This window comes from Balaenoptera acutorostrata, chromosome 4 (assembly GCF_949987535.1).
Source record: "Balaenoptera acutorostrata chromosome 4, mBalAcu1.1, whole genome shotgun sequence".
NCBI classification, from domain to species: Eukaryota; Metazoa; Chordata; class Mammalia; order Artiodactyla; family Balaenopteridae; genus Balaenoptera; species Balaenoptera acutorostrata.
This window is the reverse complement of record NC_080067.1, coordinates 69,027,032-69,054,667: the sequence shown is the minus strand read 5'-3', so window position 1 is coordinate 69,054,667 and position 27,636 is coordinate 69,027,032. Positions and strand designations below refer to the sequence as shown.

General features: G+C 45.2%; 1 protein-coding gene across 6 annotated transcripts in view; it reads left to right on the top strand.

Annotated features, from left to right (window-relative positions):
- Positions 1-24,715, top strand: part of IGF2BP2 (insulin like growth factor 2 mRNA binding protein 2) — a 165,457-nt gene extending 140,742 nt beyond the window's left edge. For 5 of the 6 annotated variants that reach the window (XM_007195265.2, XM_007195266.2, XM_057545803.1 and 2 more), the window contains 7 exons: positions 1,029-1,157; positions 11,337-11,405; positions 12,280-12,396; positions 16,439-16,513; positions 20,928-21,059; positions 21,429-21,542; positions 22,869-24,715. In XM_007195265.2, the coding sequence (XP_007195327.2) occupies positions 1,029-1,157; positions 11,337-11,405; positions 12,280-12,396; positions 16,439-16,513; positions 20,928-21,059; positions 21,429-21,542; positions 22,869-22,961 (729 nt within the window). In that variant the 3' untranslated portion in view covers positions 22,962-24,715. The remainder of the gene's footprint in view (positions 1-1,028; positions 1,158-11,336; positions 11,406-12,279; positions 12,397-16,438; positions 16,514-20,927; positions 21,060-21,428; positions 21,543-22,868) is intronic. The other variant, XM_007195267.2, reaches the window with a different exon arrangement.
- Positions 24,716-27,636: the final 2,921 nt, after the last annotated feature.

The following is a 27,636-nucleotide window of genomic DNA, read 5'->3' as shown; positions in this document are numbered from 1 at the left end:
AACTTACTGGGTGACCCTAGAGCCACAGATAAGAAAAGAGAAAATGTTAGAGATTTGCTTAGCGTTTTGGGGGCAGTGGTGGGACAGGCTGGATACGGTCCAGGGTGGGCGCTGCATCATCCCTCTGCCTCTGAAGGGGCAGCCTGCGTGAGCATCCCCGTGTTTAAATGTGAAATTAGCAAGTGAGATGATCATGAAGCTGGCAACTAAATGGTGAAGAAGCCAAGGTTGTGAACCATTCTGAATATGGATAATGGAGTTTACATAAGTGGTATCTTAGTGAAGGGTCTGATCTTTTCCTGGATAGAGTTAGGAAAAACTATTAATCTAATATGTTTTAAACATATTCATTCAGCAAATATTTATTGAGTACTTACTATGTACCAGGCACTGAGCTCACAGCACTAAATAGGACAGTCTCTGTCTATAAGGAAATTGTGGTCTAAAAAGGGGAGGGGCAGCTACACAGGCCACTCAGATACCATGTGATGCATGCTGTTGTAAGGAAACGTGGGCATGTTAGGAGAGCACAGAAAGGGCAGTTGAGCTGAGGCCTTTGGGGTGAAAGAAGGCTTCCTCGAAGAGGGGACACCTAAGCTCAGGTGAAACCCACATGACGAGTAGGATGTAGCCAGGTGAGGAGGGAGAGAAGCACATTTCTTGCAAGGTAGACAGTGTGTGCGGGGATCCAGAGGAGAGAGAGAGGAGCAGGACTGGGCAGAGTGGAGGTAAGGGGTTAGCAGGAGAGATGCTGGTGAGGTGGCCTGGGTCCCCAGGAAGAGCCTTGCTTGCTGTGTTAAGACGTGTAGACACTCTCAAGGCAGCAGAGAAGCTTTGAAGGAATGCCACAGTCAGGTTGAGGTTTGGAGAGCTCGACCCTGCAGCAGGGTGAGGAAGAGGTCCGCGGGGCCTGGGCGGAGCTGATGAGGAGGCACCGGTGCCATCCAGACAAGAGATGGAGGTTGACCCAGGCAAGCTGGACCTCTCAGGTCTCCTCCCCTCAACTTTTTCTCCATTTTTATTCCCAGCAACAAGCCAATCTGATCCCGGGGTTGAACCTCAGCGCACTTGGCATCTTTTCAACAGGACTGTCCATGCTGCCTCCGCCAGCAGGGCCCCGAGGAGCTCCCCCCGCTCCCCCCTACCACCCTTTCGCTGTAAGTAGCTCAGCTTTCAGGGGTCTGCTCGTGCTCCTCCAGGCAGCAGCATTTCTCTGCCATGTTGAATCGGAGCCAAAGCCTTCATTTGGAGGCTGTGCTCATAAGGGATTGTAGAATGAATTCAACAGTTCTTAGGACTTCTTCCTAATGGACAGATTAAATGTTACTAAACCATCTTCTAAGTATGTGCTGCTCTTAAACATATAGTATATGTCATATCCGGGAAAGAAAGAGACTATTAGTAAATTCATTAGCTAGAAGCCTATTCATTGTAAAAAAGGATTTGTTAGCTCAAATAAGAACCTTCATGAGTGTTGTTCACCTACTAAAATATTAGGGTACCTGGATGACTCATGTATAAAATTCCCACCTGTGTCTATGACTCAAATTCATTATATTCTATTAATAGGCAGTTTTTAAAAGAAAATAACACACAGTGTTTAGATTTCTAAACGCTTAGCACAATGCCTGGCATTTAGTAGATTCTCAGTAAGTATTTATTGTTTGAATCATAATTAATAGTGGCAGAAGAAATGTGAACTTTATGTGTTTTCTGCTGGTTCCCATTCTCAAGCATCATTCGGGATCAACAAATTACCAAATTAGGACTCAGGATACTTGACAGCTTTTTTTTTTGTTTTCATTCCTAATTCTTCTCCAGACATACTACTTATTTAAGCAAACTAATTTTCTCCCAATGTTTATACTGTTTAAATGGGAAGAATCAGGTTGGAGAACATTAGCTTAACCACTTCTTTCTTTTGAGAGGTGGTCTCTGGTGTAGTAGGCATTGCAATGTCCGAATTCCTAGTAACTCTTTGGGTCTCTGTAGAGAGGTAGGATGAACTCACTGTGCTGTTTTGTCAACAAAATACAGACATGAACTTGCACCCACGTCCTTAGTCACAAAAACTACACATTCTGTCATCTTGTTTATATACAGCTCTTCTGAGTCATTTTAAAATCTCCATACCATTTCTTTAGAGTTATATACATTTTCCCTTAAACTAAAGGATAAGGCCCAATATTGAGCCGTGTGTGTGTGTGTGTGTGTTTGTGTGTGTGTGTGTTAGAGGGAGCTGGGAATATGGCAGGAGGGAAATGGCAGCTGTTATAGTCATGTAGCTGCTCTAAGGAGGGAGAACAGCTATGAGAGGTGCATGACCCCGTATCTTGGCTGAGATTTGAGAATGACCGAGCCCAGTACAATGAACTGGCATTTAGACACATCTCATTTCTTGGGAGGAATACTGCTCCACAGAAGATAACTTCAAAAGCCTCTCAACCTAAGTAACGTAAATGGTGGGAGAAAAAAGGTATAATACAATAGACCACTTCTAAAATTGATAATCTAAAAGAGAGGTCAGCAAACGACAGCCTGAGGCAGCCCACCACTTATTTTTGTAAATAAATACATCTGTGAATGTTTATTTACGTACTGTCTGTTTGCTTTCCTGCTGTGATGGCAGAGTTGAGTAGATGCAGTAGAGACCCTGAGGTATGCAAAGCCTAAAATATTTATTTGGCTCTTTACAGAAAATTTTGCAGACCCCTGAACTAAACAAAAAGAGAACTTTTCATATGATAGCAGAATATTTTCTAAACTTGAAAATAGGTTTTGCCATTTTGAAAGCTTCCTTCACATCTGAGAGTTTTTACTAAAATAGTAGAATAATGATTTTACTAAAATAGTAGAGTAATGATTTTACTAAAATAGTTTCTGTTCTTTATAAAATAGATTTTAAATAAAATTTCTTCTTTAAGCTAAAAGCCATGTAGTTCTGATCTTGAACCCATAGGTCAAGATTAGATTCTAATCGAAAGCACACAGTTGCCCCAAATCTGCAACAATACAGCTCCTGCAGACCTCTCTCTCTGACAGCTGCAGAACGCAGGGCAGGCATGGAGGTGGCCATCGCCACCCACCTGTGCAGAATCTAGAGCCTGTACTCTGCAGGATTGAGGGCTTCCCTAGTGGGCCCAGGCCTCCGGAGAAGGACAGGGTAGGATGGGGTGGTGGGGATACTTCAAATACTTATAAAATATTATTGCTTTCTTGTCACAAAGGCATTCAGATTTCAAGGAACTAGGTTATTTCCTGGTTGCTTTTGTGCATCACAAAACTCTAGTGCTTTTGCTCTTAGCATCCAAAGGTCAGGAAGTCTCTGCACCTCTTTGCAGCAGGCTCACACATGCACAAATTGGTCTCTCAACTCTGGAAGCTTTTAATGTATGTGTGTATGTATGAAAATTACCATTATCGTTTTCTGGTTATAAAAGTAATATGTGCAAAGTATTTAAGAAGCAAATAATACAAGTGCAAGTTTTTTCTTAATCTAGAAATAATCAGTGTTTCTATGTATATGTGTGTGGGTATATATGCAATTTATATATACATGTATAATGTATTAAATATATAGGTGATATATGTATGTGTGTGTGTGTGTGTTCCAAATTTTCACTCTACAATGGAAATCCTTGTATATATATCTTGGTTCTTTTATCCAGCTATTTTCTCAATAAATTCCTGGAAATAGAATTGCGGAGCCAAAGAATGTATAAATTTTATATATAACTATAAAAAACATAAATATTGATACATGATAAATTTTGATACATAAAGAATGTACTACTTTTCCTTCCTATCTGGTATGTGACAGGTGTTTTTTTTCTCCTATACTCACTACCAATGTAATTATTCCTTGCAATCTGATACTTTAAAGGGTGCTATTATGAGATTTAACACTTTGGGGCTTATTGGCCATTTTTTTCCCTCTCTAATGAATTGTCTTTTGGTATCCCTTGCCCATCAGTCTATTAAGAGGCAGTATAGATTCTGGAGTCAGGCTGCCTGTGTTTGAATCTCTGCACTATATCACTTGTTATTTTTAACAAACTTGGGCAAGTGACTTAACCTCTTTGTGTCTCCATGTCCCTCTCTATAAGATGGGGGTAATAATAGTACACATATCATGGGGTTGTTAAATAAGTAAAAACCTGCACACAGTAATTGCTATGTAAATCTTAGCTGCTATTGTCATTTACCGCCATCTTTTTCTTAATGATTTGTAACAGCTGGATTACATGTTAAAGCTGTTAACCATTTGTCATGTTGTAAATATCTTCCACCAGCTTGTCATTTCTCTTTGCTTTATTTGTGGTGTCTTGTGCCATAGTAAATTCTTTTTTTTGGCTTATTTAATTTATTTTTTTTACCTTTTTTTTTCTTTTTTCTTTTTTAAATTAATTTTTTTTAGAGTATAGTTGCTTTACAATGTTATGTGAGTTTCTGCCATGCAGCAAAGTAAATCAGTTATACATATACATATATCCACTCTTTTTTAGATTTCCTTCCCATTTAGGTCACCACAGAGCATTGAGTAGAGTTCCCTGTGCTATACACTAGGTTCTCATTAGTTATCTATTTTATGCATAGTAGTGTTTATATGTCAGTCCCAATCTCCCTATTCCTCCCACTTCCCCTTCCCCCCTTGGTAACCGTAAGTTTGTTCCCTACATCTGTGACTCTATTTCTGCTTCGCAAATAAGTTCACCTGTACCATTTTTTATATTCCACATATAAGCGATAATTTGATTTTCTCTTTCTTACTTCCCTCTGTATGACAATCTCTAGGTCCATCCACATCTCTGCAAATTGTGCCATAGTAATTTAAAATAGAGATTTTTTGAACAATCGAACTGTGCTGTGTGAAGTAAATAGTAAACGTTTCCCTTCAGCCTGCCTTCTCTTACCCACATTTCACCCAGCAACCACTCCCCAGAAGTATAGCACTATTATGTTTTAAAATATGTTTTATGAGCATATATAATCCTATAATCATATTATTCCAAAACATAAATGGAATCATGCCACACACAATGAATTACTGTGTTTTTATTTGTTTGTTTCCATTTTTTACTTACTGTGGGCATCTTTCCATATTTAGAACTAATTCTCTTTGATGGCTATATAGTATCCCACTGTATGAAATTTACTATAATTTTTCTACTGAGCATACTATTTTTCTACATTTGGGTTATCTCTAGGCTTTCTCTGCTACAAATAGTGTCAAAATGAATATCCTTATACATAAGTGTGTGAGTATATCTAGAAGTAAATTCTAAGACTGCAATTATTGCATCAAAGGGGAATGTATTTTAAATTTTCACATTTCCCTTCAGCAGAATTTATGCAGAAATTTTAAGAATTAAGATAGTTAAATCAGTGATGTTTTCCTTTATGGACTTAGGGCCTTTGTTGTTGTGCTAAGAAAAAGCCTTCTGCCATCTAAGACTATAAAATATTCTCCCAAGTTTTCTTACAGTAATTTTTAGTTGTTGCTTTTGGGGGATCATAGTTTATAATTCACAGGGAATTTATCTTAACTTGTACTTTGAGATAGGGATCTAACGTTATTTTTTTTCCAAATAGATAGCCAGTTTTCCGAAAGTCACTTATTGAGAAATGCACCATTTCATCACTCAATTTGAAATGGCAGCTTTGTTGTTCACTTAATTCCCGCTGAGTCATATTGCTGGGCTCTATTCTGTTCCATTCATCTTTTTGTCTACACTATAGTTTTATAGCGTCTTTGACAGTTTCAACAATCTTTTTTTTCCTTAAAGGTTGAATTGGAAAGATGGTCAACTTATACTATACTTGGGAAAATTAATATGAAGGAATTTTCTGTTCCTTGAAGATTTGATACAATCCATCCATAAAAATTCTGGGCCTAGTACCTTTGGTTTGGAGAAAGATCGATCATTTATAACCTTTTCAATTTCTTATAAGTTTTTGACTTGGTTTTGTTGATTTATATTTTCCTATGAAAGTATTCATCTCTCTTTTCATACTTAGTGACACAAAGCTGTGCAAAGCAAACTTGCCTTTTAAAGCAGCGAACTTGTGAATATCTCTCTCTTTTAATTCCTAATATCGTATATTTCCATTCTCTTCTTTTTCTTAATCAAATTTACTAGGGATTTTTCTTTTAATTTTTAAGTAGTTAAGGGTTTCTTTTTTGTTATCATATAATTGTTTCCTGTACATTTTGTACTCAAAGACTGTTATTGGAACATCTCTGATTTTTGTGGTCTTGCTCATGCATGATCAAATTTTGGAAATCATGGGCACTTGGAAAGATGTACCTTCTCTGATGGACTCAAAGTTGTGTTTATGGCTGTAAAATCAAGCTTTTAATTGGTGGCTTGTATCCTCTATATAACTATTTTTATCTCTATGACTTACTACATTTTGATAGCAGTTTACTGTTCTCCCACTATGATTATGATTTTTCAAATTCTTTATTTCTAACAGTTTTTTGTTTAATGTATTTTTATTATATTACTCTATAAATAACCTGGAATTTTACTACAAATTATTAAATTTTCTTTCATAGTCAATACACAATCTCATATTTCACAGTTATTTAGAATGAACTAAACTTTTCTTACTGGTTTCTTTGCTCACTACAGATGGTTTCTTGTATTCCATATCCTCTTATTTTTTGAGTTATTTGTTTTCGTTTCTTTGTTTTTCTGGAGTAGTTCCTCAAACAACTTTTTTTACAGGAATAATTATGTAAGTAGTATAATTTCTAAGCTTTTCTATACCTGAAAATGCCTCCCCCCCACCCACCACTTCACATGTGAATGAAAGTTCAACTAGGTATCTAAAAATTCTAGGGTCTTAGTTCCTTTAGAACTCTGAAAACATTGTTGCTACCAGTCTGATTCTCTTTCTTTAGTAGGTAACTTTTTTTTTTCCTTTTGTCTGTAAGTTTTTTGCCTTTTGTAGTATTTTACTGACACCCTTGGAAATCAGAAATCTGACTCTGAGCCCTTTAATCTGAACATTCAAGTTTTTCATTGGTTCAGGAAAACTTTCTGCGTCTAATTAATTTTAACATTGCTTCTCTTCCCTCCACTCCATTTCCTCCTGGAGTTTCCACTTTATGGAGAGAGAGTAGATCTTCCCACTCTACTCATCATGTCTGAGTCCTTCCTTTTGTTTTGCGTGAGTTAATCTTCTTGTGCACTGATTGGCTTTTCAAGAGTGTCCATGCTGCTGTTTGTATGACTTCTATTGAGTTTTTACTCCACAAGTCATGTTTTTAATTTCTAAGATCGATTTAGTTCTCTGATTGGCTTCCCTCATAGCAGTCTACTCACATATTAAAGCACTGCCCTCTTGAATCTCAACTGAGAAATCAAAGCAGACTTTTTAAAAAAGCTCTCCCTCTTTCCTGAATTAATTCACTGAGGTCATTTTCTTGCCTTGCTCAGCTTTGCTCCCCTCTTTCATGCTGCTGATTCTCTGTATATGTCCAATGAGTTTTAATTGTCCATTCATGTACTTAAACTCAGCAGAGGGCATATTAGAATCCTTAGGGGAGCCTTATCATAACTGCACCATGGGCCCCATCTGAACTAATAAATTTGGAATGTTCCAGGGGAGGGCAGTGTTGGGTTAAGATCTTGGGACGCAGAGTCAGACACAGAGATCTCTGCTCAAATCTTGGCTCCACCTCTTGCTAGCTTACCAATTTCTGGTCCCCCTCAGCTTCTGAGGTGGTCCTCTGAGAGCTCACAGGGGTGATAGGCAGGGGCTGGAAGGAGGCACTGGACAAGCTGGGATAGATTGGTGCACCTTCTGAATCTTGAATAGCTCTGCCCATGACTCTGACCAAGTCCACTCCCTTCCTCCCATGTACATATCCCTGGTTCCCAGGGAGAGCACCTGCCATCTTTATAACATCACTCTGTCATCACACTAAAGCTATTTATATTTTTGAACATAATTTGTATGCCTGACCCTTGCCCTCTTTACTACCCCTTCAACACCCCTCTCTCTTCCTGCTCCCTGATTTCTTCATGATTCAGAATATCACCTAAATGATATATCAAATGGTCATACACAACAGCTAGGAACTGAGGACCCTGCAGTTCTTCCAGGAAAAGCAGGCCCAACTTAAAATTTAATTCCATTCTAAACGTTCATGAGTATGTTTGATATATACGCCTCTACTACCCCCAGGTAGTCAAGCACAGAGGAAAAGCAGACACTAGTTGCCCTCAAACAGAATCTGAAATGAACCAGTGGATAATAGTGACCCCCTGCACCCTTGCTGCCTCTCTTTTTGGGGGAGCACACCTGGCAGGGGCACCTTCACCATTATCTTCTCCCCCCCCATACCCCAAATCATAATTCTTTTGAAACACTCAAAAGTAAAGTAGCTTCTCCCTCATAAAATAGCTGGGGACCCTCAAACTGAGACAGTAAAAGCCCAATTGCCATTTTAGGGTTGTGGTTCCGTACCGCCCACCCCACTCTGGGGCCCGTTTGTCCGATGGGTACACCCTGCTTTCCCATTAAAGAGAACATTTATGTAAGTCATCAGCACGTTACTTTTTGATCATTATGACTAAGCTCCTCTTCCAGTTGAGGTTGTGGACTCCATGTAAGCATGGGGGTAGGGAGAATGGAAAGTGTGCTCTGATAAGTGATAAATAAGTACTCATTTAACACTCAGTAGTTCAAGCCATACATTGCCTGATGATGGATTCTCCATTCCTGTGACCTCATTGAATGCCACGTAACATCCTTCAGGGGCATCCATTGTACTTTGGGTCAAATCCACATCCAAATCGAGGCCCGCAGGGCCCTCCCTGCGTGATCTCACACTACCTGCCTCCCCATCCCATCAGGCTGTTCTCTCAGTTGCTTTCACCATACTGGCCTCTTTTCTGTTTTCCAAACAGACCAACCCCTTTCCTAGCTCTGCACCTCTCGGAACCCTGCTTAGAATGTCTCTTCCCTAGTGCCTTGCATGGGGCTCCGTCTCCTCCGTGGGTCCCAACTCAGAGGTCACCTCCTCCAAGAGGCTTCCCAGACCCCTCCAGCTGAAGTTGCCATCCCACTCCTCATCTCGGCAGCTACCCTTCCTCATATCCTCCTGTTCGTTTCTTTCACATGCTTGTCTGCCTCTCCAGTAGAACCTAAGTTCTGTGGTGGCAGTGACCTTTTCTGTCTCAATAGCTGTGTCCCCAGCACCTAGAACAGTGCTTTGCTCAAATATCTTTTGGATGAATGAGTAAACAATTGAATGAACTCCCACAACAGTATTGTAAGCTCTGGATATTATTTTAATCCATTTGTGGATGAGGTTCAGAAAAGCTGAATAAATTATTCCAAGTTGTATAGAACTAGTGATTCAGACTCAAGTCTTCTGGGTCTTCTGACTCCAAAAACCAACTTATATACACAAAGGCTAATGACAGAGCCTCAGCTAGAAACACGTTTCTGATTGCCGAGTTTGGGGTTCTTTCTCCGCAGCGGTTTTCCAGCTGTAACTCATGAATAAAAAGAGGACTGGGGAATTATTTCTTTTTATCCTTTTATAGTTCATCCCCTCTCCTCACCCAAGTGGTAGATCTGAATTTGATACAGTGTTTATATTGGGAGTATTTGAACCCAGAATGGAGCTACACTTGTGGTTTGTCTATTTTGAGGCCAAATCACAATTCAAAAGAATTATTTCTGCTGAGAGCTGAAGGAAAAGCTCTCCAGGTGAGAGGAGGGCAGAAGCATCCTCTCCCCAAGGTAGAGCTTTGTCTGAGCAGAAAAGCTGCAGGAATTCTCCCTGACCCGCCGTGGCCCAGGAAAGGGGCCTGCACTGAGAAGGGTCTGGAGCTGATGCTCTTCAAGAAAGAGGCAGGCCCAAGTGAGCCAAACGTCTTCACTCAGCTTCCTTTCAAAAGTGGACGTCGGCCAGAAGAACACTGATCTCATAGCCCCCTCTTGTGGCCCTGAGGTGTCACTGCAGCCTCTTTCCAAGTCGTGGGAGCAGAGGCTTGCATTACAGGATCGTTCCCTTCCTTTGGCAAAGCTCTGTCCCCTGCAGGTGCTGTGGACACTCAGAGCACCCTTGGAGGAAGTTCCCCACCGTGTTCACATCTCTTTTCCCCTGAAGTCCACTATCCAAACTCAAAAAGAGGAATCGTTTCATTTTTGTCCCTAATGAGTCTGAAGGCAAAGTTGTGCTCTGGAACTCAGAATCCAACTGGTTATTCAGTAGACAGAGGATACCAGGAGATTGCTCAAGGACCCTCAAATGAAAGCTAGGTCCCCTAACTCCAAGCCTCCAGCTGGTCAGTGTCTGACCACTGCTAGACGGCCCCTCAGGGATTGGTTCCATGGTGCCCAGAGCTGTCCACCTCCCTTCCTGTAATAGGCATGTCAGCATTTACTTGGCCTTATGTGTAAAGCACAGTGAACTAGACATTGCTGATTCTGCTTAATGTCCTGCCCGTAAAATATATAAATGCAGATGTATTCCTGTCTTGCAGGACTGTTGTGAGGATTAAGAGAGTTTATGGGGAATTCCCTGGTGGTCCAGTGGTTAGGACTCCACGCTTTCACTATAGGGGGCATGGGTTCGATCCCTGGTTGGGGAACTAAGGATCCCACACGCTGCGTGGCACAGCCAAAAATAAAATATTTTTTTTAAAAAAGAGTTTATGGATAAAGTATCTACCACAATGCTTAGGACACAGTAGGTGTTCAATAAAAAGCAGCTACTTTAAAAATTAACGCTACTTTCCTAATAGCTCTGTTTTCTTCTACCACATCTGCCTTCCTGTCCCCTGCTTCCCCCTCCCCCTCCACAATATGTATTTGTTCATTCATTTTCTCTCCTCAGTTTCGTTTTCAATTTCTCTATTCTCAGTCTCTCCATTCCTTCTGAGATTCTCTGGGCACTCACTGATCTGACTTCCCAGGAACACTTTGCTTGTTTAGAATAACTCTTGGATTTGTCCTGGCTCTCTCTGTTCCTTTAACCTGTGGTTCATAATTCCTCAGAAAATAGAAACCACTGGTGCTTCCTCTCTGCCTGAGGGCAGGTTAAAAAGTGCGTCTGCATGTTCCCTCCTCTGGTGGGTTCCTGGGAAGCCTGGACCATGACTCAGCTTGGAAATGATGAATATCCAGCCCAGCCAGTGCTCCGTGAGGGAAGGGAGCAGAGATCTGAGCTACAGAGGCACAGGTGTGCCTTTAGGACAGCGCGGCCCGGTAGTGGTGCCAGGAGCCTTTGTTGTGTGTGGGAATCTTGCCTCCCTGAGTTTGGTGAGCGGCCCTGTGGGCCCTGCTGACTGACCGTTTCTCTCCTGCTGCAGACCCACTCCGGATACTTCTCCAGCTTGTACCCCCCTCACCAGTTCGGCCCGTTCCCGCATCATCACTCAGTAAGTGCCCACAGTTCAGCCCCATCTGCCACTTGTCCCTCTCCTGTGGCCGGTGCCACTCAGTCCTTAGCAGACTGACCAGTGCATGCTCACGGTGTGCGTGCTGGGTCCCCTGGTTCCAGGCTGTCCTGGGAGTGACACATTGCAGGGCATCAGCACACCAGACCACCCGGCACTCAAGTGCACTAAGAGGCCCTTCAGCATCCTGCTGGTGCTCACAGATCCCACAGGTGGCTGGAAACTGGTGCAGAGGAGCAATCAGCAGGTCAAATTAGTAGGTGGTGTTGGGCTAAAGAACAGAGTCTCCAAAGTTCTTTAACAAAGTCTAGCAAGTGGGCCGTGTCATTCCCACAGACCCCTACAGACAAGAACAGCAAGGGCTCCTGGCGGGCTTGCCTGTGTCTCTCTGGGCCGTCCCCTCGCAGCCTGTTCAGGGCAGGTTTAATTACAGTCTCGTTTTGAACCCAGTTCCCCTCCAGTGAAAATGCCGCTCCTGCCCGCTAGGTGGGAGGGCAGCTCTCCGTTCCTGCTAACAAAGTGCCTCAGGCCAGGTGTGCTTAATAGCTACTGATTCCTTGGATGAAGACACAGGAGAAATACACATCACATTTGAACTTGACAGAGGGCCCGTGGACAGACAGCTTGCTGTGTCTATTCAAATTCAGAGCTGCTCAGGAGGAGTTTGCACTCTAGTGGTTGTGTAGTTAGTGTGGACCCTGTTCAAGGTCATCCCTCCAGCTTCCCCACTGCAGCGCCCCAGGCCCCAGAAGAATCCCATGCGGCATCCGGCCATTGCTCCGTGACCGTTGAGTGCCTGAAGGAGCAGCCCCAGTAGGAATGATGTCGTCTGTCTTGTCCTGTCCTGTCCTTCCAGTATCCAGAGCAGGAGATTGTGAATCTCTTCATCCCAACCCAGGCGGTGGGTGCCATCATCGGGAAGAAAGGGGCGCACATTAAACAGCTGGCCAGATTCGCCGGGGCCTCCATCAAGGTAAAGCCGCTCTTGACAGCTGCCCCTGTACCACCCTCTTCCACCCCCATCTCCACCCCGTGTCCCTTGTTCCTTCTGTCCGTCCTGGGCAATTCTTACACCATCCATAAAGTCCTACAGGACCTGGAAAGCCTGCCTTCAGGACTATTTCCCATGTACACTCATCTTTACCTCTCTCACTCCTTTTTTGTTCAACTAACAAATGAATTAGGAAAAAATACTAGTAATGCATAAGCCAACCTGGTCCTCTTTGGGCTACCATTGTCCTCAAGAGAAAACAAAGGCTGAGGATTCTTCCCAAGTGAAGGGGGTGAGCCTAAGGAGAGCGATAATTTATACTCAGCAGTTGTCAGTGCTTTGATGCTTTAGTTCGTCTCCATTTCAGAAACCTTTGAACTTTGACAAATAGTTTGAATGGAAAACTCTTTGAAAGGCAGTGATGAAACCGCAGATAAACAAAAGCCAGTGATATAACCTGAGCCGCGGCCTCGGGGTTGAGGAGAGTCTGGGGTTGAGGAGAGAGGTCAGGAAGGAGGGCCCCTGATTCATGCACTGGCCGAGTGCAGACACAGCTGCAGTTACATTCCCACCGCCTGTCTCCTGGAGCATAATGGGAAGAGTCGGCAGAGAAGCTGAAAGGGGAGGATTATTCGACCCTGGTCCTGCTCCAAGCCCAGCTATCAGCGCTGACTCACGGGCAGAATGCTGAGCACGTCCCAAGCCTCGTGAAACGCTGTCGGAAACAAGAGTTTCCGTTGTTACGTAAAATAATTTGCTGCCATGGGACAACCCGGAATTCCGAACAAGAAGTCTCATGACTTGGAGAGAAAGAATGCTTACACTTTCTCCCTAAGAAGAGCTGGAATTTCTCCCACAGCAAGTGTGCTGGAGAAAAAACAAAAACAAAACATTCTGAGTAGTGCAGAACAAGGATTGCAGTGAGACCATGAAAGAATTTTACGTAGGTAAATCATTTCCCCTCTCGGTGCTCGTTTATCTCACCTGCAAAGCGCGCAGGTTGGAGAGCCCGAGGTGGGGGCAGACGGCGGTGGAGCACCTGGGGCCTTTGCACCCGGCAGGCTTGTTGCAGGTGAGACCCCAGCCCAGGTACTGACGGGCTGTGCTGGGCCCGCCCTCTGTGTGGGACAGGTAAGGTATGGACAACCACTGGGCTGGCTGCACCCTGAGGGCCATTCTCGGTGTCCGGTCCTGTGGTCTGAGGTGCGATGCAACGCAAGGGACAGAATGAGACAATTTCAACTAGAAGGGACTTGAGGGATCGTCTCATCAAATCCTCTCTTTTTCCCCTGAGAAAAGGGAGACTGAGAGAGGGAACGGGAGATGGCCAAGGCACACAGGTGGCAGGACTGGCTCTTAGATAGCAGTTCTGCCGACTTGTAGGCTACAGGGCACTTCCCAGGACTAATCGCAGCAATAACTCTCCACTTACCATTGCCCATAAGGAACTAGGGCCCAGTGTTTCATTGACATGTCAATGGCCACAAAGCTAAAGAATGTGAGAGCCCAGGTTGGACCAGGCTATCCTATTTTTGGTCCAATGTTTTTTCAACCTGAGCAACCCGAGTGCTATACCAGAGTCATTCCAGCAAGACTTTGGGAACGTAGAGAAGGATCCACCCCTTGGGCTTCCCCCACAGCATCCCCGTAGTCCCTCTATGTCCCAGCAGAGTTGAGTGGTGGCGTGACTTCTGTGGTGGGCAAAGACAGCAGGGGACAGAATGGGCTCTGGCTCTCTCCAGAGCAGTAAAGAAGAGAGGAAGCCAGGGAAGCCAAACATTTGCAAGAGACATTTCCTACTTTTTAAAATCAATCTGGTTTTTGCTAGATTTCCTTTATCTTGACAGGTCTCTGACAGCATCTGTCTCTAAAGATGATGATCTCACTAATTCCAGAGAACCACACCCCAATCCTGCTCTGCCAGTCTTCAGGGGCCACAACTAGAGGCACATTTGATGCTGCTGGGGCAGGGGGAGAGCTTTACACTAACACGTGGGAGCAGAGTGCTGGAAGGGGGTGGGCTGAGTTGGGATTGGGCAGTGCACGCAAGAGATGCTTCAGTTACAGGCGAGAGCTAAGCCCCCGTCGCCTGCCTTTCCTGCACATCATCTGGCTGACAGGCTTCAGAATGCCACACAAAATTCCTGATCCTTGTTTCAGCCCTGCTCACCCGTGATCTTGGTGGTCACCTCATCTTTCTGCATCCCATTTGCTTCAGTCATAAAGTGGAGTCCTCGTTCCAGGTCCTCTCAGGGAGTTTGCCTGGGGAGTGCCATTCCAGAACTGCAGGAGCACACGTGCGGCTCTCAGAGTTCTGGGCTGGGCTGTGAATACCAGGTAGTGGAGAGATGGGGGTCTTTCTTTCAGGATCAGAGCAAGGCAACTGTGAGAGCTGATTGGGTCAACGTGAATTATGAATTAGCCTTTCAGTCCTTCTTGATTTGGGTGGATAAGAGCTGGGAACCACCGTGTCCGTGCTCCTGTCACTCTCATTTACTCTTGGAAATAAGGAGCAGATTTAATGCCACCTATGGATGTAGAAGTAGAGATGAGGGTTCCCGCCAGTGATCTTAAGGGCCAGTCTGTATGCGGCCTGCTGGAGGGTCTCAGTCCCCTGGACACATCTGTTTTTTGGCTGAGGCTGCTGCCCTGCAGTTGAAGGCTGGCAGGTGGTCTGCCCGCAGCAAAGGGAAGACCCCCAAGAAGCTCAGTGGTCGGTGACCTGTGTCTCAACGTTCATCCTCGTGCCACTAAGTAGTCAGGGCCAGATCTTCTTTGAAGGTCTCATAGAAGAGTCTCTCCTTTCAGAGTGGGCAAGGTCAGCAGAGGCCTTGGGTCTGTCTTCACAGTAAAGCTGGAGCAGCGACACAGGACCCTGAGGCCTGCAGGTGCAGCCTGGCTTAGGACATGTACTGAGAGAAAACTAAAACCCTGTGGAGGTGGAGGTCTTCTTGCAGGAGCCAAGGCTGAGACACAGTGGTTCAGAGGTGATAACTTCAGACATGCCCCGTCAGTAGTGACTCATGTTCACGCTGAACAGCCCAGTCTCGGGAATGGGGTCTCTGGGTGGTGTGTAGGACTTTATGAGGTGCATTTGTGTACTAACCTCACTCCTGGCTTATCCCTAAGTGCCTGGTGTACTTTTAGCTCATTTAAAAGTAACTTTATGGGAATTCCCTGGTGGTCCAGTGGTTAGGACTCCACGCTTCCATTGCAGGGGGCACAAGTTCCCTGATTAGGGAACTAAGATCCCACAAGCCACGTGGTGTGGCCCCCCACCCCCCAAAAATAAATAAATAAATAAATTTAACTTTAATTATGCTACATTGTATTTATTTTTAAAGCTACCTTAAAGGTTTTTGAAACAAGGCAAGGTATGCGGGGAAAAAATACGTAAAGAGGATCTAACAAAAAAATGTTCGGTTGTTCCACCTTGAGTTCTGTTATAAAAGACGTCAGAGTCACAGAGTGAGAGCCAGGAGGTTTTGAGCTTGCCAGGTTCAACTGCCACGTTTCATCTGTGGGGGGAGGAGGGGTTTGTAGAGCGCGCAATGGAACCGAGGTGTCCTCGTTCTCGCTCTGGTGCCATCAGTTGATTCGTGTGCTGCAGAGGAGCTGGTCCTCGTCACACCTGTCGCTAACAGCCCTCTCTGCAGGCTGACTCCAACTTAACTCCTCTGTGGACCAGCCCTTCCTCGCCTCTGGGCCCTGGGTGGGCTAGCGGAGCTCCTTGGTGAAAGGAGGCTGGTCACACTGCTGGTGGGGGCCGGGACAGGCAGTAAGTACTAATAACTTGTTTCCAACTATTCCTGGGTGGCCGGAGACCCAAATGTGACACTGGGCACTACGGCCATAATCTCCTAAGACCCAGGGTGGAAGCAGCAGGGTCAGACAAAGCACCAGGTACAAAGGCGTGAGTCTTCTAATCTCTTGCTAGTGGGTGTGCCATCCTCTTAGACAGGACGGAGGAGCTCGGGGAACAGAGCCAAGCAGTAGCATCTCCCTCTTGCTTTGTGAACTGCAGATTGCCCCAGCAGAAAGCCCAGATGTCAGTGAAAGGATGGTCATCATCACCGGCCCACCTGAAGCCCAGTTCAAGGTCAGTGCCAAGAACCCCTTCAGCCCTGCAGCCCTGGATACAGGGCCGCCTGTTAGGGAAGGCTGAGGGCCTTTAGCAGGCGCACCTGCCCCAGAGCCAGGTTCAGGCTCTTCTTTGGAGGCCCCACCTCCATTTCCCTTCCTTCTATAGTCCCCACCCACCCTGTCTTCCCCACCTCCAGGCTGCTCCCTCTGTGTGGAGCCCTCCTTCCCTTCTTTCCCGTGGAAAAGGACTCTCTGTCAATGCCCCGTTCAGAAGGCATCTCTGATCCCCTTGGTCGTGGTTTTGAAGATGGGGGGCATAAACATGGGTGTGAGGGGAAATAGCACAGTTTGTTGGAAGTGTTTGGGGTGGGGGTGGGGGTGTGCATTGTTTTAATTTTTTATATTGGAGTATAGTTCACTTACAATGTTGTGTCAGTTTTAGGTGTACAGCAAAGTGATTCAGTTATACATATACATATATCCATTCTTTTTCAGACCCTTTTCCCATATAGGTTAGTACACAATATTGAGTACAGTTCCTTGTGCTATACAGTAGGTCCTTGTTGACTATTTTATCTATAGTAATGTGTATATGTTAATCCCAAATTCCTAATTTATCCCTCCTCCCCCATTTCCCCTTTGGTAACCGTAAGTTTGTTTTCGAAGTCTGTGTCTGTTTCTGTTTTGTAAATAAGTTCATTTGTATCATTGTTTTAGAGTCCACATATAAGTGATATCATATGATATTCGTCTTTCTCTGTCTGATTGACTTCAGTTAGTATGATAATCTCTAGGTCCATCCATGTTGCTGCAGTGGTATTATTTCATTCTTTTATATGGATGAGTAATATTCTATTGTGTGTGTGTGTGTGTGTGTGTGTGTGTATATATATATATATATCTTTTGGTTGGAGCATTTAATCCATTTACATTTAAGGTAATTATCAATATGTATGTTCTTATTGCCATTTTGTTAATTGTTTTGTATTTGTTTTTGTAGGTCTTTTTTCTTCCCTTCCTCTTTTTTTTCTTCTCTTGTGATTTGATGACTATCTTTAGTGTTGTGTTTGGATTGCTCTTTCTTTTTTGTGTGTATGTTCCTGTTGTAGATTTTTAGTTTGTGGTTACCACAAGGTTTTGATATAGCAATCTATATGTGTGTGTGTGTGTGTGTGTGTGTGTGTGTATGATTGTTTAAAGTTGCTGGTCTCTTCATTTCAAATGCATTTCCAATATCCTGCATTTGTACTCTCCTCATGATTGCTGGTTTTGATATCATATTTGTGTGTGGATGATTTCCTACCTTTACTGTATGTTTTTTGCCTTTACCAGTGAGCTTTCCCATTCGTAATTTTCCTGTTTCTAGTTGTGGGCTTTTCTTTTCCACCTAGAGAAGTTTCTTTAGCATTTGTTGTAAAGCTGGTTTGGTGGTGCTGAATTCTCTTAGGTTGTGCTTGTCTGTAAAGCTTTTGATTTCTCCATTGAATCTGAATAAGAGCCTTGGTGGGTAGAGTATTCTTGGTTGTAGTTTTTCCCCCTTTTATCACTTTAAATATATGGTGCCACTCCCTTCTGGCTTGCAGAGTTTCTGCTGAAAAATCAGCTGATAACCTTATGGGGATTCCCTTGTATGTTATTTGTTGCTTTTCTCTTGTTGCTTTTAATATTTTCCCTTTGTCTTTAATTTTTGTCAGTTTGATTAATATGTGTCTCAGCATGTTCCTCCTTGGGTTTATCCTGTATGGGATTCTCTGTGCTTCCTGGACTTGAGTGAGTGTTTCGTTTCCCATGTTAGGGAAGTTTTTGGCTATTATCTTTTCAAATATTTTCTAGGGCCATTTCTCTCTTCTCCTTCTGGAAACCCTGTAATGCAAATCTTGGTGCATTTAATGTTGCCCCAGAGGTCTCTTAAATTGTCCTCATTTCTTTTCATTCTTTTTTTTTTATTCTGTTCTGTGGCAGTGATTTCCACCAGTCTGTCTCCCAGCTCACTTATTTATTCTTCTGCCTCATCTCTTCTGCCTTTGATTCCTTCTAGTTTATTTTTCATTTCAGTTATTGTATTGTTCATCTGTTTGTTCTTTAAATCTTCTAGCTCTTTGTTAAATACTTCTTGTATCTTCTTGGTCTGTGCCTCCATTCTTTTTCCAAGATCTTGGATTATCTTTACTATCATTATTCTGAATTCTTTTTTCAGGGAGATTGCCTATCTCTATTTCACTTAGTTGTTCTTCTGGGGTTTTATCTTGTTCCTTCGTCTGGAATATATTTCTCTGCTGTCTCATTTTGTCTGACTTTCTGTGTTTGTGGCCTCCGTTCTGCAGGCTGCCAGATTGTAGTTCTTGCTTCTGGTGTCTGCCTCAACCCCTGGCTGAGGTTGGTCCAGGGGCTTGTGCAGGCTTCCTGGTGGGACGGACTTGTGCCTGCCCATGGGAGGGTGGAGCTGGGTCTTGTCCCTCTAGTGGGCAGGGCCGTGTCAAGGGGTGTGTCTAGAGGTGGCTGTGGGCTCAGGATGACTTTAGGCAGCTGTCAGTGGGTGGGGCTGTATTCCCACCTTGTTGGTTGTTTGGTCCGAGGTGTCCAAGCGCTGGAGCCTGCAGGCTGTTGGGTGGGGCCAGGTCTCAGTACCAATATGGCGACCTCAGGGAGGAGGGATACTCACGCTGAGAAGTATTCCCTGGGGCCTCCGCTACCAGTGTCCTTGCCACTGCAGTGGGCCACAGCCAACCCCTGCCTCCCCAGGAGACCCTCCAAGACCCACAGGTAGGTCTGGCCCAGGCTCCTGTGGAGTCACTGCTTTGCCCTGGGTTGCAGTTCACATGAAACCTTGTGTGCGCCCTCCAAGAATGGCGTCTCTGTTTCCTCTAGTCTTGCGGAGCTCTTGCACTCAAGCCCCACTGGCCTTCAAAGCCACATGCTCTGGAGGCTCCTCCTCCAGATGCCAGACCACCAGGCTGAGGACCCTAGCATGGGGTTCAGAACTCTTCACTCCTATGGGAGAACCTCTACGATATAATTAGTTTCCAGTTTGTGGGTCACCCATCTGGTGGGTGTGGGATTTGATTATATCGTGAAAGCACCCCTCCCGCCATCTTGTTGTGGCTTCTTCTTTGTCTTTGGATGTAGAATATCTTTTTTGATAGGTTCCAGGGGTTTTTTTTATCAATGGTTGTTCAGCAGTTAGTTGTGATTTTGGTGTTTTCGTGAGAGGTGATGAGCTCAAGTCCTTCTATTCCACCATCTTGTCTCCCTTCCCCTGCATTGTTTTGTTATTGCCTTTTCACCCCTAGGAAAATTATAACTTGAGTTTTCTGAAAGTCAGAAACATTTATTTGTAAAAGTATAATTTGTATTAAAAATATTTGAAATGTGTCTGAAAAAAAATTAACACATGTAAATGTTCAAGAACAATAATCCTTCAACTCATGAATGGATAAACAAAATGTGGTATATCCACATAATAGGATATTATTCAGCCATGGAAAGAGTGAAATTCTGATGCATGCTATATCATGGATGAACCTAGAAAACATTACACCAACTGAAAGAAGGCAGACACAGTAGACCACATATTATATATTCTATTTATGTGAAACATCCAGAAAAGGCAAATCCAGAGACAGAAGGGTAGTTTAGTGGTTGCCAGGGACATGGGGAAGGGAGGAATTGGGGCTATCTGCTAATAGGTATGGGTTTTTATTTGGGGGAATGGGATGGAAATGTTCTGGATAGCAGTGGTGGTTGCACAACCTAGTGAATATACTAAAAACCACTGGAGTGTACACTTTAAAATGCTGAATTTTAGGTTATGTAAGTTATCTCAGTTTTTTTTAAGGTTCTTTTAGGGACTTCCCTGGCGGTCCAGTTGTTAAGACTCTGCACTTCCACTGCAGGGGGCACGGGTTTGATCCCTGGTTGGGGAACTAAGATCCCACATGCCATGTGGTGCAGCCAAAAAATAAATATTTTTTTTTAAAAAAAAGGTTCTTTTAAAAAGAACAAAAAGCTTTTGGCTACACTGGCTCTGGAGTTAGACATCAAAGAGTAAATCCCATCACCACCACCCTTGCCTCCATCCTTTAATAACCAGAGGCCTGAACATATCATGGTGGGAGGAAGTTAAGAATTCCCTGAACAAATTCATTCAACCATTTATCGGTGCTCAGGAATACGGAAGTAAGACATGTAGTTCCACCCTGACCCTATACACAGAAAGCTTCCTGTGCGATCCATGTGCAAACCTGAAGACACGGGAGTGTCTGTGCATGTCTGCAAGGTGCACTCCTTGGGCGTGGCAGGCATGCACCCACCGGGTCTGAGCGAGCTGAGCAGACCCCGGGGAGCATGGGGCTGGGGCTGTCCCATTGCCTGGACTCACTGGTTCCTGTAGCAGTGCTGCTAAAGCAGGTTGACGTGTCTTGCTCTGTCAGGCTCAGGGGCGGATCTTTGGGAAACTGAAAGAAGAAAACTTCTTTAACCCCAAAGAGGAGGTGAAGCTGGAAGCCCACATCCGAGTGCCCTCCTCTACAGCCGGCCGTGTGATCGGCAAGGGTGGCAAAACCGTAAGTGTGCTCTGAGCTGGCTTCGTCTCCTGGCCTGACTTCCCTCAGACCCCCACTGACTCTTCAAGGACAAAAATGTAATTAGCATCATCCAGAGCTGAGGGCCCCAAATCCACCGTGCTGAGCCAGACACCGAAGCAGCAGGGTCCTGGGCCCGGGAACACTGCATCTAGGCTATGTGCTGGGAGATGACGGCAGGGAGCCTGCCTCCTGCCCCTGTAAACCCACACACACAGCAGCAGGAGAATGATAAGGAGCAGAGTCCCGCCCAGAGTATACAAACATACCTTGCAGATAGGCTGGGTTCCGGTTCCCGACCACTGCAGTGAAGCAAGTCACAGGAATTTTTTTGGTTTCTCCCTTCACCAGGTGAATGAACTGCAGAACTTAACCAGTGCAGAAGTCATTGTGCCTCGTGACCAAACGCCCGATGAAAATGAGGAAGTGATTGTCCGAATTATCGGGCATTTCTTTGCCAGCCAGGTACCTGTGCTGTGAGGGTCCAGTCTCTCCTGCTAATCTCTTTGCAAGTCTCTAAGTTCTTGGTGACCTGTCCAGTGGCCCCAGGCCGTGCACACACCCCCGACCCTGACCCCCATGCACAGATGGAACAGGGCAGGGGCGGCTGTTCTTGGCTCACCACTGCTCTCCCAGGCCTGCTAGAGGAGCCTGAGGAAGGGTATAGAGCTTTGGAGTCAAGCCAGCACAGTTCAAGCCTCTGAAATGCTGAACTGCGGGCTCTCCTGTTCCCTCGTCCTCCTGCTCAGGCCTCAGGCAAGGGCCACCCTTGGGCTCTGAGGACCAGCCTAGGTGCCACAATTCCACTATTATGGGTTAAACGCTCATGTCAGGAGACCCTTGTTTCTCTTTCCTCTCCTCTACCTCACTGTGACAACCCCCATTAGGACTCAGGGCTCCACACAGCTGCTTCTCCTCCAGTCAGAGGGCTGGTGACTCAGGATCACGTGACCTGGTTCTTTTTGATGCTTTGTTGTTGTTGTTGGGGGAGGGGGTTGGGTTTGGGGATAGAGCAGTCCAGCCCCTGTCCCAGAGGAGCAGAGGCGGTCTAAGCCAACACTGCAGGTTTGTCTGAGCGTCAGCCTGCATGCTCAGTGCCGTGCCTTTACCAGGACCTGCCACGCTGCTGCGCCCTGCACCCCACCAGCACCCTTTGAGACTCGTAGAGTCAGAGCCCGACCACACCACCCCCTGGGGCTCTCCCATCCCAGCTCTTCCAGTGTCCCCGGCGTGGGTCTCAGAGGCTGGGCTCCTGTAGGAGTTCAGTCTGCAGGTTTCTCCCTGCAGTGGGAGCAGCAGGGTGGGTGAGGGGACAGGTTTGGGTTCATGTGTTTTCTCCACTTGTTCAGGGTAGAGTGTCTGGGCCAGTTTCTCACTTTATCCCCATCCCATTGACTCCATCTTCCCTTGCCATACACCACTGTCTTTGCAGTAACTCTAGGAAGGCGGGGAGGAGGCGAAGCGTTGGACGTTGGAGCATGTGTTAGCTGGGAGGGAGGATGCCGTCTGACCTCTGCAGGTTCCCTAGTCACTAATGCCCTGGTTCTGCTTCCTGGGGTCCCACCCTCTTACCCTCCACCCAGCAGCCTCAGCGGGGTGGGGGTGGGGAACTCTGCCACTTTACTTCCAGGCAGAAAAGGCCTGGAGTCAGGGCCTCAGTAGGTAGATGACACTTTTCTGAGTTTACCGCCTCCTTCCCCCAAGTCCCAGCCCCGCTTCCCCACACCCCACTGCTTGTCCTCAGAACTGGGTTCCTTTTCTCCCCTGTCCCCCTCCTCTCCCTTGCTGCAGACTGCACAGCGCAAGATCAGGGAAATTGTACAACAGGTGAAGCAGCAGGAGCAGAAATATCCTCAGGGAGTTGCCTCACAGCGCAGCAAGTGAGGCTCCCACAGGCACCAGCAAACAACGGATGAATGTAGCCCTTCCAACACCTGACAGAATGAGACCAAACACAGCCAGCCAGATCGGGAGCAAACCAAAGACCATCCTGAGGAATGAGAAGTCTGCGGAGGCGCCAGGGGCTCTGCAGAGGCCCTGAGAATCCGGGGGGCCAGGGAGGAGGCGGGAGGGCAGCCATGCCGGGGCCCGGCCTCCCAGCTCCCCCAGGGCCTCTGCAGGCTTCCCAGCCATCCACTTCACCATCCACTCGGGTCTCTCCTAACCCCACCACGCTATCCCTTCTAGTTGAACTAACATAGGTGAACGCGTTAAAATCAAAGCAAAATTCACACCCTTTTCTTTTTGCGGAAAATTGTCTCTGTACATGTATGTACATATTAGAAGGGAAAGATGTTAAGATATGTGGCCTGTGGGTTACACAGGGTGCCTGCGGCGTTAATATATTTTAGAAATAATATATCAAATAACTCAACTAACTCCAATTTTTAATCAGTTATTTTTTCTTTTTAAAGAGAAAGCAGGCTTTTCTAGACTTTAAAGAATAAAGTCGTGCTTTGGGAGGTCTAACGGTTTAGTAAGGAGCTTCAAGGCCACCCACACAAAATTCACCCGGAGGGAAATCTCGTCGAAAGGACACTCACAGCAGTTCTGGATCACCTGTGTATGTCAACAGAAGGGATACCGTCTCTCTGAAGAGGAAACTCTGTCTCTCTTCATCCCTGTCTAGCTCACACACCCATTTCTCTTTGCTTCACAGGTTTTAAACTGGTTTTTGCATACTGCTATATAATTCTCTGTCTCTCTCTGTTTATCTCTCCCCTACCCCCTCTCCCTCCCCATCCTCTCCATCCCCATTCTTGTTAATTCCCTCATCCCTCTGTCTCAATTCCCATATCTACGCACCCCCCAGGCAAAGCAGTGCTCTGAGTATCACATCACACAAAGGAACAAAAGCGAAACACACAAACCAGCCTCAGCTTACACTTGGTTACTCAAAAGAACAAGAGTCAATGGTACTTGTCCTAGCATTTTGGAAGAGGAAAAACAGTAACCCATCATCAAACCAAACAAACAAAGAAAAATTCCACAAAGAAAGAATGTATTTTGTCTTTTTACATTTTGGTGTATAAGCCATCAATATTCAGCAAAATGATTTCTTTCTTTAAAAAAAAAATATGGAGGAAAATAGCAATTTACACGAGGTCGTTGGCCCAGGGCGTTAAATTTACAGATTTTTTTAACGAGAAAAACACACAAAAAAAAGCTACCTCAGGTGTTTTTTACCTCAGCACCTTGCTCTTGTGTTTCCCTTAGAGATTTTGTAAAACTGATAGTTGGAGCATTTTTTTATTTTTTTAATAAAAATGAGTTGGAAAAAAATAAGATATCAACTGCCAGCCTGGAGAAGGTAACAGTCCAAGTGTGCAACAACTGTTCTGAATTGTCTTCCGCTAGCCAAGAACCTATATGGCCTTCTTTTGGACAAACCTTGAAAATGTTTATTTAAAAAAAAAAGTGACAAAGAAAAACAGAGAGAGAGAATATTGGAGATGTCCTGAATTTCAATAGGGTACGCGCCATTAGGGCTTTTTGCGCTAAAGGATGAACATGTACTGGTTTATGTGAACAAGCCATTTTACCACCAGACTGCAATGCCAGTTTCCTCTACTGCAAACAGTGTTCTGTGACAAAAACAAAAACAAACAAACAAAAAGAAATATATCCAGCTAACAAGATCCTGGTGTCTTGGTCTCTTATTTTACTTAGTAAGTATCGCCCATCCCAAAGTGTCAGCTGAATTCCACCTCTGAGGGGACTTCAGGGAAATGGGTGGCATATACCGTCAGGACTGGGAAGCTACACTGAGGAGGCTGGCTTCTCCAGGCAGGTCTTTGGGAGAAGCTAAACTAGGTCAGTGGTGCTCAGACTGTGCTCCTCAGACCAGCAGCACCAGTATCACCTGGGAACGTGTTAGAAATGCAGGTTCTCAGGGTCCACCTTGGGACAGAAATTCTAAGGGTGGAGGGTGGGCTCGAGCAGTCTCCGTCAGTGAGCCCTCGGGGTGATTCCGATGTATGCTGAGGTTTGAGAACCACAGAACTAGAGGGCTGGATACTGACTGCACAGTAACTAGGTAAGGTCATCCCCTATCTTAAGAAACTTTAAGCCTGGCCAGGGAAAGAGCTTATTTTTATGTGGGGGGAAGGAAGAGGCTAATATGCCTGACAATTTAAGGGAAGAGGTACTTCCTTCACCCCTCCCCAGAAGCCAAACTTTAAGTATGTCAGGAGATGTGGTGAGTAGGCCTGGACATGCCTTCTATCCTGGTTAGTTGCCCTCCAACTTTGCCTCAAGACAATCTCGTTTTCTCCAACATGGAGCTATGGAAAGGAAGAGGTTGTTTGCAAATTGGAAGAGGATTCCAGCGTAGAGGGAGAACTTAAAAACATGAGAAAAAGGATGGATAGAATAGAAATTTGGAGAAAAGAGGAAATGACTTCTAAGGGAAGCAGGGGAAAATTGGTAACCTGGCATCAGCTATGATGTGAATGACTCGGTGACTGAGTAGACAGAGATGGGATAAGGACTTACGCAGTATGAAAGCATTTGGCCTAGTCTTATTCCTGCATCCCTGGGGAAGGACATGGGCAACAGAGGCATCCCCATGTGAACGATGATGAGAGAAGCCCACAACTGTAGAAATTCAGAGACCAGCCTAAATTGTACATGCATCCAAATCTTTCACTGTCTTAAAGCCTAATGGAGATATCTTTGACCTGCTACTGCTAATGTCTAATACCACTGCTAGCAACCCCCCTGATGTTTACTGTCAATTGTTGCCGCCTTTTATTTCCTCTCTACATTCCCCTTAAGGTGCTGGTGAATTAAAATTTGAGACTTACCCCATATGCATGTTAATCTTCTATTCTAGCTCACATCAGCCACGTAAGTCACTGTCTCTCTAGAAGCCATGAGTGCTCTTAATAGCTCTTGCTCTCACAGAAACAGCCAACATGAGGGGAAACCTCATGGAGCAACTATATTCTAACTTGACCTCGATCCTCCTGTGTTCTCTTGTAAAAGCAGGGATCCAAGGTACTTGGTTTGTTCCCATTTTAAGATCTAACCTAATATCAGATGTGGCTGACAATGTAAACAGTGAAGAATATTCCCATTTGCCTCCAGTAACCTCTAGTGATCAGGGCAAACTCTGAATGAAAAACCAAACTCAAACAGAGCAGTTTATCTGTAATTGCAACAATTCCTAACACGAAAGATTCCCCTGACCTCTGTGACTCCTGAATGTCCCTGATTCGCGATAGCTACAAAACTGCTTCCAGTCACCCTTACTGAACCTGGCAAAACCTTTTCTCAACTCTAAATTCACAGAACAGCAGTATTGGGAAAGGATTTTCGAGGTCATTTGGTCCACTTTCCTAATATGGAATAATGTCCTCTATACTCTCTCCAAAGTCTGGCCACCCCCCGGCCAGGGGAAACGCGGCTCCTAAGGCAGACAGTTCTGTCGTCGCACAGTCCAGCCTCGTAGGTCTTCCTTCCAGTGATCTGAAATCTGCTCACCCCACAACCACCACACACTGAATCTGCTACATGTTACTTAGGACAACTCCCCTAATGTTTGAAGACAGTTGTCTAGTTCTCCCTTTACTCAGTTCCTCCAGTCATCATCCCTCATCGCTGGGACTTGCTTTCCCTCGGCTCTGAAAAATCATTGTGAAGGAATACAGCCCCACCTCCTGCATCCTGCACCTTCGAAAGCCCCAGTAACTGGCGGTCAGCATGGGAGGCCTTGCTCAGCAAACAGAGCAAGGGGCTGTGAAGGGAACTTAACCAGGGTGTAGCTCAGCTTTGCCCTAGGGCAGGCCTGAAGGCAGGGATGGGTGCCTCTTTCCCTGTACCAGATCTCTACCAGTCTCACTTTCTCATCAGGAGAATAAGAAAGCCCAGGCCCAGACGTTTTCTCCCTGGTTGCCTGTACACTAGCTAAATAACCTTGTGCACATCACAGCCTCTTGGAGGCCTGTCTCCTCATCTGTAAAATAAAAGTTTGAACACAACAAAGTCTTTGATTCTAACTGATGTATAAGAAGGGACTTTCAAGTCAAAAATGGCTTCTGGTTAGCAGCCTTCAATGTTCCTTCTTACAATTTCTCATTAAACATCAAGAAAGAGGACTTCCTGGTGGCACAGTGGTTAAGAACCCGCCTGCCAATGCAGGGGACACAGGTTCGAGCCCTGGTCCAGGACGATCCCACATGCCGCAGAGTGAGTAAGCCCATGCGCCACAACTACTGAGCCTGTGCTCTAGAGCCCGTGAGCCACAACTGCTGAGCCTGTGAACCACAACTACTGAATCCCACGCACCTAGAGCCCATGCTCCACAACAAGAGAAGCCACGGCAATGAGAAGCCTGCGCACCACAACGAAGAGTAGCCCCCGGCTCACTGCAACTAGAGAAAGCCCACACAGCAATGAAGACCCAACACAGCCAAAAACAAATTTATATATTAAAAAAAAAAGAAAAATCATAGGGCTGGGCCAAGGAGTAGGAAGACCGTGAGCTCACCTCCTCTTATGGGCACAGCAAAATTACAACCATTTACAGAGCAACTATCAATGAGAAAACCCAGAAGAC